Source organism: Triticum dicoccoides, chromosome 2B (assembly GCF_002162155.2).
Source record: "Triticum dicoccoides isolate Atlit2015 ecotype Zavitan chromosome 2B, WEW_v2.0, whole genome shotgun sequence".
NCBI classification, from domain to species: Eukaryota; Viridiplantae; Streptophyta; class Magnoliopsida; order Poales; family Poaceae; genus Triticum; species Triticum dicoccoides.
In genome coordinates this window covers 110,569,481-110,579,313 of record NC_041383.1, presented here as the reverse complement: position 1 = coordinate 110,579,313, position 9,833 = coordinate 110,569,481, and the positions used below count along the sequence as shown (strand labels likewise).

General features: G+C 42.7%; 1 protein-coding gene and 1 long non-coding RNA gene across 2 annotated transcripts in view; both read right to left on the bottom strand.

Annotated features, from left to right (window-relative positions):
- The window catches only part of LOC119362420, a 19,965-nt gene extending 17,697 nt beyond the window's left edge, over positions 1-2,268 (bottom strand). Inside the window, exons 1-6 of the mRNA XM_037627637.1 lie at positions 2,247-2,268; positions 1,599-1,976; positions 1,396-1,509; positions 1,019-1,303; positions 886-948; positions 738-806 (exon numbers count right to left, since the gene is read on the bottom strand). Coding sequence (XP_037483534.1) covers positions 738-806; positions 886-948; positions 1,019-1,303; positions 1,396-1,509; positions 1,599-1,895 — 828 coding nt within the window. The 5' untranslated portion in view covers positions 1,896-1,976; positions 2,247-2,268. The remainder of the gene's footprint in view (positions 1-737; positions 807-885; positions 949-1,018; positions 1,304-1,395; positions 1,510-1,598; positions 1,977-2,246) is intronic.
- A 17-nt stretch (positions 2,269-2,285) lies between these two features.
- Positions 2,286-6,954, bottom strand: LOC119362425. Its single transcript, XR_005173389.1, has 3 exons — positions 6,563-6,954; positions 2,518-2,709; positions 2,286-2,436 (listed from the first exon to the last, which is right to left on the bottom strand). It is a non-coding gene; the product is annotated as an uncharacterized LOC119362425 (long non-coding RNA).
- Positions 6,955-9,833: the final 2,879 nt, after the last annotated feature.

The window sequence follows — 9,833 nt, the reverse complement described above, 5'->3', positions numbered from 1 at the left end:
AGGAGGGAGGGGGATCAGGGGAAGTGTGGGGATCGGGCTAGGGTTTCGGTCGCCCAGGGGGTTATGGGGGGGGACCGGGGTGGGCCGGCCTGGCCGGTTGGGACGTGGGGCGGCCTGGTGGCCAGCTGGGCCACGAGGCCCAGCGGGGGGGGGGGGCTTTTCTGTTTTTATTTCTTTTGTTCTATTTTTGTTTATTATTCCTTTTCTATTTTCTGTTTTATTTTGGTTCCTCTTTTATTTTAGTTTTATAACTATAAAAGTAGTCCCTAATTTAGTGTTAGTAATTAGCTACTACCACATAAGTTTGGGCAACAAAATAAATTAGTTTAATATTTTATCTATTGTAAAAGGCATTCAACTAATTGTCTTTGCTACTGTTTAAAACATTTTAGATTATTTTACACTTTTATAAAAGTGTGGTTTCTCCACCATACTTACTTATGCATTATTTGGCTCACTCCGAACAATTTTAGTTTCAATATTTGAAATCTTTTATTGTTTGCTTGATTTTGAATTTGAACGCGAATCGGTTTCGAACTAACGCGAGATTAGCAACTATAATCGAGGTGACGTGGCATCACTAGCAGAGGATCACTGTAGCTTAATTACCCGGGCGTCACACTTGCACACACAAATTCTCTCTTGATGTGCTAATACATATGCAAAGACAAACACATAAATGGTGGAACAAGGAGAGGTAATCCCCAGACTTGCGAGCACGACGACAATGAACTAACCTTTTCGGTTTGGTGTTGAGGCACATCACCTCGTCCCCTTTGAAATCCGCCTTCAGAATATGATGGAGACTATGTATCATACACAAAAGAAACATTACTTAATGGGTTCAATTGCTGAAAGCCTACAATTCAGATGGGTATAACTTACCAAGTCATCTGTTGCTGATTGCATTATGCCATCAAAGTCGACTCCCCCTTTCTCAGCCAAAGACTACAAACATCAGCATGTCAGCACATACCTATCCACTCAGACTCTAATTTACAAGAGAAGATAATATTACCTGAACAACAAGCTCAATGCCTCGAAGACGCTTGATCTCCTGCTTCAAATATTTGTTTTCTCTTTCTAGACGCTCCTCCTTAGCAGATTGCACCGGCTGTGAGGCCATCGCCCTTTTAGACTTAAACTTCGCCTTCTCTGCTTTGCTAAACAACTCATTAGCAATTCCCAGCCTGCCATGTGGCATTCTGCCTGCTGCTTCGTAGATGATTTGTCCATCTAAATCCGGGTGCTCCTCTTCCCAATTTTCTCCATGGGCATTTTTCATTGCCTTATCAAAATCCTCCTTTTCAAATTAAAAATTAATGGTAAACTGCAGTGTTATGCACATAGTTCTCATGATGATTATAATGAACTAAGTTGCAATATTTTACTGACCCAATGATCAGCAGTTCTTTGACTGCATATCTGCTCTTCATCAGTCCCTCGATGCAATTTGTGCGTGTGAAGCCAAGCACCAGAAATTCCAGGGTCTTTCCCGGTTTTGAGTTTCTGCATTTCAAGAGTGTGACACATCATCCAATGTAAATGAAACTTCCTTATTAAACAGTAAGCACAAAGATGTTTGACGAAAATAGTACCAGAAATTGACATGTGGCGACAACATTTCTAGCACCACTGCAATGGAAGACCGTGTCCCCATTAGCAAGTCTATTCCTTTTGTTGGTTAAAGATAACCCTCTAAATTCAGTACTACTCCAGTGCTCACATAGTAGACGCCAACCAACGTCTGTACCAAAGTCAACTCTCTTTGCAGAAATTAAAGCTTCCTTAGTTGGCCAGCGGTTACCATCCTCATCCTCTTCTGTTAGTTCTGTAGGCAATTGTCCCTTCTTCTTTAATCTTTTGATGGCTGCCGCCTTTTCCTCATGTAGCATCTGCTTCACTTTCCTAGTTAAGTTCTCCTCCAAAACACCATCTGCCTTCTCTTGCTCCGATGGGTCACACTTGAAACGCCACTGCCAAAAACCATCCCAAAACATTTTTTGTTAGTTACTAGTGCATTTGTGGAAGTGAGCATATGCATAATCATCAAAGCTTCCAACACTTCATAGATAAACCAAGTAGTTTTGTCATGGTTGTGACCAAAATAAAGAATTTTAACTACCACCTATCCACCAGTTTTAGACTTCTTATGTCTAAATATAATATGTTCACCTCTGTTTTAGAATTCTAAGTACTAGAAAAACTGATTCAAAATTCTCAAAGCATTGTGCGCATATACTTACCCAAAATTCTTCCACTATTTTGGAAGCTGTTGTTCTTACTTCTGGACCAGGGGACCACTTGTAGTCCTCCCAACACAATACCGGTTTCTGATCATTTTTTGGACCAATTGGCGGTGGATACATCTGGCGCACTAAGGCACCTAACACCGTTGATGGATCACGAGCGCTGTATGGGTGCCTTTCCCATGCCCTGTTATAAATAAAGATCAAATGTAGTTAGCACATGAACATTGCTCCAACAAGTAAAGCAATTGGAATATTTAATACTTACATGCCAATGGGAACTATAAGCGGTCGGTCAATTTCCTCTAGTCTGAGACCGGCTGAAGTCCTAGTTCTTGGTGTTCTAGGCTTTTTAGCCTGTACAGTTGACTGAGTTGATCCATTGTTTCCTACGGAGGCACTAGAAGAAGACCTGTTCGACCTAGCCATTGAGACACGCCTATGATGCAAGCGGGTCATCCTATTTACATAGTGACAAATGCATTCTTATTAGCCACATAAAAAAATAATTAGTAGATGATTACCAAAGGCATGATAGTAGAAGAAGAGAACAACAGAAAACATTATGTAACAACTAAACTAGAAATACTATCAAACATAATATATTATTCAATAGTTGTGTCACTAAATCACTATGTAATATGTATTACTACCAATAGTAAACATACTATATTATTCACTAGTTGTGCCACTATATAATATTTATTGGTACCAAGACAGAAAATGACAAGTGCAAAAGCTATAAATGTTCAGTAATCATCATCGTCATATTCAGAGTCATGCTCTATTGCATCATCCTCATCTTCGGTCTCATATGTCTCTTCTTGTCCTTCCTCTTCAGGTAAATCTTCTTCTTCCTCATCAGTACTCTCGTCCAATTCATCTTCTGAAGATTCTTCTCCCTCATAATTATTGCCTTGATTTTCTATTACATAAATTTCAGAGGGATCAAGCTCCACATCATCTGACTCCTTTCTTGGCTCAGTAGATTCATCAACAAATTTGCCACCATCTACAGAAAAACTACCCAGCTGACCACCTTCCTGGAAATATTCATCTGTAGTAGATGGGTCATTTGCGCAGTCATCAAAGTTACTCAAGCTGGTACTTGGCTGAATAGTGTAAACAACCCTCCATGATGATGTGGTGGTCATGGCTTTTCAGCCCAATGAATTTGTTTTTACTCAAGTTGACAGTTTTACTCAAATTAGCAGCAAACCTATCAGAAAACTCCACTTCTTTAAACCACTTAAGGATGGTCATTCTATCTTCCTTGCTGACACAATATTTCGCTCTAGGTTTCTTCCACACACTCCTTGAATTCTTGTTCAGGTGTAGCTTTGGTCGATCACAATACAAAGCAACATCAAGGCGTGCTTTGTTGCTATCCTTAGTTTTCTCAGGAATATCAAGGCATGTGTTTAGTAAAGCCTCAGATACATTTTTCTCATTGTGCATTACATCAATGTTATGGCGAAGCAGCAACTTCCGAAAATACTCTAGCTGCCACAAACCACTTATAGCTATCCAATTGTGCTCCTTCCCAAACCCCTCAAATTTACTCTTGCCAGTTTCATCATGGACAAGACTTTGGAGTTCTTCATACACCTGTTCTCCGGACAAGGGCTTTGGTGGAGGATCTAAAACTGTTTTTTTCTTGCGAAAACATTTCACACTCCTACGAAATGCATGGTCAGTGGGAAGGAATCTCCTATGGCAGTCAAACCAGCATGGTTTTCTCCCATTCTTCAATGAGAATGTCTTTACGTCAGATCCACATATAGGGCAAGCAAGCTTTCCATGAGTGCTCCAGCATGCTACTAATCCATAAGCTGGAAAGTCATGAATAGTCCAAAGCAAAGCTGCCTTTAAGGTGAAATTTTGCTTTCGATAACTATCATAGTTTCTACACCATTTCTCCACAAATCATCAAGTTCGTCAACTAGAGGCTGCATAAAAACATTTAGGTTCTTTCCTGGATGATCTGGACCGGGAATAACTAGTGCAAGGATCAGGTTACTCTGCTTCATGCACATTTGTGGTGGAAGATTATAAGGCACAACAAATACTGGCCAACATGAGTAGGAGGCTGCTGTAATACCAAAAGGTGTGAATCCGTTAGTTGCTAGACATAGCCTTATATTCCTTACTTCCTCAGCAAATTTTTGAAATTCCTTATTAAATTCCTTCCAAGCTTCACCATGAGAAGGGTGAACCATTACTTCATCACTGTTATGAGGCCTTGCGTGATAGTCCATGTGCTTGGCAGTGCTTTGTGACATGTACAACCGTTGTAGCCTAGGAGTAATTGGGAGATAGCGCAGAACTTTTCTTGGTATCTTCGTAGATTTATTTCCTGCGGTTGTTTCCTCATATCTAGGTTCTTTGCAGATAGTGCATTTTTCTTTATTTTCATTCTCCTTATAATAAATCATACAATTATTGGGGCATGCATGAATTTTGACGTAAGGCATTGCTAGACTATGCACAAGCTTCTTGGACCTATGGAAGTTTGCTGGGAGATCTTTTGCAGCATCATCCCCAACAATGTCATGTATAAGAGTCGTCATCTCATTGTAACAAGCTTCTGACAGATTATGTTGTGTTTTAATAGTCATTAGCGTTCCTACAATGGATAGACGTGATTGTGTGGTCTTCTCATGCAAAGGTTTGTCGTCTTCCATCAACATTTCATAGAATTTTTTAGCAGCTTTTGTTGGCTCATCACCTTTAGAAACTCCTTCAGCAACAATTGCATCAACTAGCATGTCATTCATTCTATCTCCATCCCCCACGTTATCATGCTCTACATTTTCAGGTGCATCAGACTCCCCGTGGCTAGTCCATCTCTCATATCCTAACATGAACCCATTGCTGCACAAGTGTGTGGTCATGACATCCCTTGTGCACTTATGACCGCAAAAGCACTTGCTGCAAGGACAACGGGATTTCCCGTCTGCAGCAGCATCGGGCAATGAGAATGCATGATCTAGAAAATTATCTACTCCATGTTGCCAAGCATCACTGATCAACTTCCCTCGTCTCTCTTTGTACATCCAACTACGGTCGACATCTACATTGCTACAAAAATGTAGAATGGAAGTAGGAGGTATAGTATAAGCATTGGATTTAATCATGAACGTAAAGTGTGATATATATTAATTATATAGTAACGATGAGAACATCAATCAAACAACTCTATATTTGGCCTACATTGGCCATAACTAACAAGATGGTCATTAGGAGCTCTATCCAAACAAGCTAACTAATGTGCAAGTTTATTAATACCTATTTCAACTTTCTGAACAAGAAACTGAGGGAACTGTTCAGGTTATTCATGGCCATCAGAAGCACATACTAGTTGGACATAAGTTGCTACTGTAGTAAACACATAAAACATAACCTTTTTGTGAGCATACCAGTTGAATCCTAGATTTAAGGTTCTACAAATATTCTCTCCGTTTCTTACATAATTAGTTCCCGGCTAACATGGTTTAGAAAGAAAAGAAAGAAAACAAGATCAACTCGTACAACAAGAAAACTTGCCAAACTAAAATTATGAACCGCCAACAAACCAATACTGATGGATCGTGCAGAAAAGAAATTGCAATGTACAAATAATGGACAATCAGCACAATCACGTAAGATAGAAAAGAAGAAAATTACTCAAGGGGGTGTGCCAGAGACGAGCAGAGAGGGGAATGGGGAGGGAGAAGAGAATGACACCGTGGCGCCCCACTGTGATCGCTGCGTGCCGATTGATCGGCCATCGCAGAGGAAGCAGAGGAACTCCTGACCACCTGTCGGAGTGGAAGCAGAGGGACGCCGGGCACCCCTCGAGCTAGATTGGTTTGGAGAACGAGGATGTGTTTGTTTTCAAAGAGGACCAGGAGACTATGGCGGTTAGTTTAGGACCTGATTTGGTGCGTGGTGCGTCGGCGCGCGAGAAGTTTTTGGTGGCCGCGCCAAGAAATCAGTGCCAGATCGCCAAAGAATTCCGTAACAGGAGTCCACGGCTGCGAGGTGGGCACTAACCACTACGCGAGAAACGTGAAAAAAATAGATAACCACGAGGCCTCAACGGATTGAACGGACTCAATTATATTATCCCACGAAAACCACGGTAGACGGTACATATGTTATTATCTCTAGATCACATAATCGTGTCAATGTTGCAACAAATTGTCTCTGGTGTACGTGCTGATTAACTAATTGACCAAACAACTCAGTCTCCACATTTATTTGTGTCAAAATTTTCTCAATTTCAGTTTCAAAAAAAAAAAATCCCAAATTGCCTACTGTACTGTACTGACCTGAAGAGATTGGGCGTGGTTAGGTCGTGGCCCGCTCAGACGGTGTCGAAGAAGTCGCCATGCTTGCAGGAGGCAGGGTCGAACTGGACGCGGCGGCGAGGTACCTCCGGGGCCGCCAGTAGCTCCGAGGCCGCCAGTCCTCGTCCGTCTTCTCCGCCAGTGCGGGCTCTCCCCACCCAACCCCCGCTTCCCCATCCAGCTCATGGCGACACGGGAACCTGCTGCTGCTGCCTACCGCTTGACTTTGGGGTCAAATCTGAGACGAGAGTGGAGGACGGTGGCAAGTCAGGTGACACATCTAGGCGGCGACCGGCGTTGAGAGAGAGGTGAATGTGAGCCGCAGGACTGAGGGGATAATAAGCGGCGGGGCTGGTCAACTGCGCTTTGAGAAGGTCTAGTATAGATAATATCTGAGGAGGCATATGTCACAACCTGTCTGATGTCCACCTGGTATAGCACGCTAGGCAAGCCTGTTTAGTCTTGGGTTCGAACCGTGCGGTGCACTTAATTTTTGCACACGCGTTATTGATTAATTATTATTACGTATGAAATTATATAGGAGTACAATAACTTTTATTTTTTGGGCCATTTGTTTTTTTAAATCCTATTTTTATTCTTAGATTTCTCACAGTTCGTCTGGCACATACATGATTCCTTTTTTTTTTGACATGACACATACACGATTCTTGGTATGATCATAATACGTTTTTTTGCGAAAAATGGCCACAGTACCTTGGATGATCCATTGGTGTGTTGTATTTGGTTCCACCGCGCATCGGTTTTTTTTTTGCATGGTAATACGTGTCTCATTCATATCATAAAGATCAAATTACAAGCTACGTAAGGATCGACATGACAAACCTGAAAAGATAGCAAAACATCTCTGAGCTAGACACCAACGCTCCGTCACATGCCCCCAGCACGACCACAGCAGCCACCGAAGAGAAGAACGATGGATCACCTTCTCACCCAAGCTCGACGCGGCTCCATTGTTGATATGCAGCTTTGTGGACCTCCAAGGTGGCTCACCAAAACTGAAGTCATTGTCGTTGAATGAATCAGATCTGGGCAACACCCCAGGACATGCTATCGAACTCAAGATCTGGCACTCCACCACGACTAAGACGCCGAAGGAGGAAACTACACTTTCCATCCATCAACCACGAACCCAGCACATGTTCCGTCTTCCAAATGTCGTCGATGCAGTCCACAATCTACATCCGCTCCTGGACTACGTACCTCCCTAGCTTCGTGCCGATGTTGGGGCAGACGCCGGCCCGAGGACACATGTCCACCACGAGGATGCCGCCGCCACACCATCCTTGCTTGAACAGGCTGGTTTTCAAAACCACCCCAACCATAGGGCCGATTGACTTGTCGGAGAAGGATCTGAAGAATCTTTATTCAGCGCCGTCATTGCGCCGCCGAAGCCAAGACGATGAGCAACCTAAAAACAAAGCTACTTTAGCCTAAAACTATTCCACACACACACGGAGAGAGAGAGAGAGAGATCCGGCGACCCCCCTAGCACCAACGATCGAGGTCGTCGGCGGAGGGGAGCCGCCGTCGAACTCTCTTTGGGAGAGACGCTAGCGAGATAGCCCTTTTTCTTCACGAGGAAGAAAGAATGACCACTGCTTAATGGTTGATTTGTTGTGTTTGTGGTATCTCATAAGGATTGTACGTAGAGAATCATATGTGTGTATATATATATAATGACTCTTTTTTTAGTTTTGAAATACGGAACTCGGGCTTGTAAGTCATGATAGTACTAGTACTTCATGACCAGCCATACGTGTTTACTAAGGACCTAAAATGGTGATGAAAAATATGAACGGGTTCATATTGTACAAACATAGCCTCACCGATGCAAGGGACGGCAGCACTTTGAAACGGTAAGGCCCCTGTTGCTCCATGTGGCAGACTCTTTGTAGAAAAGGTGATACCTCCCTTTTACTTTCTTGGTTGGGAGGAAAAAGAATGGTCGCACTGCTTCGGACGAAAAGGATCATGTGTACGTATAGTATCGTATGCATAGCATTCCACTTCCTTAATTTTAAAATACAACACTCATCCTCGTTATAATTCAAGATGTAATTAATACTTCACGACACATTTGCATTTAATTAATAATATACATGAAGGTCGGGGTTCTTCTAGACAAAGTTGCATTTATTAGAAAATCTAAAGATACGTGCAAGGCAAAAGTTACAGAAGTACATGACCAAGAAATTATCAAACTAGGACTTTAATTAGTAAGTGCAATTTTTTTAAACATCATATTTGTATTATCATGTACCAATTTTTTTAAGCATCCTATATATTAATTGTGAAAAAGAACATAATGCACTCGCTTACAATAGCAATGCTAGATGTTAGTTCTTGGAATCTTCTTATACTGAATTATCTGGAATATAACATCGGTCATTCTACATATGTTGTCCATTGAAACATATCGTCGAGAGGGAAAGTCAAATGCAGGTTATCACTATACACCATCGGGTATTTTCTCAAATAACCAAGAGGCACATATCTACCGCCGGCCATGTCCTCTCATAGGTGAGAGTTTTGTTTTCACCTTCGGCTATTAAATTTCACCGTCGGGCATTACATGTAATCCCCGTGAGTGTGGCAAAAACCGTCGGGCATTACATGTAATCCCCGAGGGTGTACCAAAAACCGCCGGGCATTACAATTAACCGTCGGGCATTACGTGTAATCCCCGTGGGTGTAGGGAAACCCGTCGGGCATTACATGTAATCCCCGTGGGTGTAGGAAAAACCGTCGGGCTTTACGATGAACCGTCAGGCATTAAGTTGGATATCCGAGGGGTGAATTTTCACCGTCGGACATTCTAGTATACCGTCGGGTATTAGTGGTAATACTCGTGAGTCGACAGTAACCGTCGGCCATTATAACTACCATCGGCTATTACTGTAATACCCGACAGTCCGTCGGCTATTAGATTTCACCGTCGGAAATATGGGGATTTCTAGTAGTGATTGGGGGACATGCAGTTGCGATTGTCTACGGCGCTTGCAGTTGCGGGGCTGTTGTCGGGCTTGCAACTAGGTTGCCCCCTCCGACAGAACAAAAAGTCCAGTTTGCGGTTGGGTTACAAGACATGCAGTTGCGGTCGGGTGCAACACTTGCAGTTGCATACATAGTGTCGGACATGCAACTGGCCCGCCCCCTCCGACAAAACAAAGGTCCAATTGCAACCATGTTGGGGGACATGCAGTTGCGGTCGGGTGCGGCGCTTGCAGTTGCA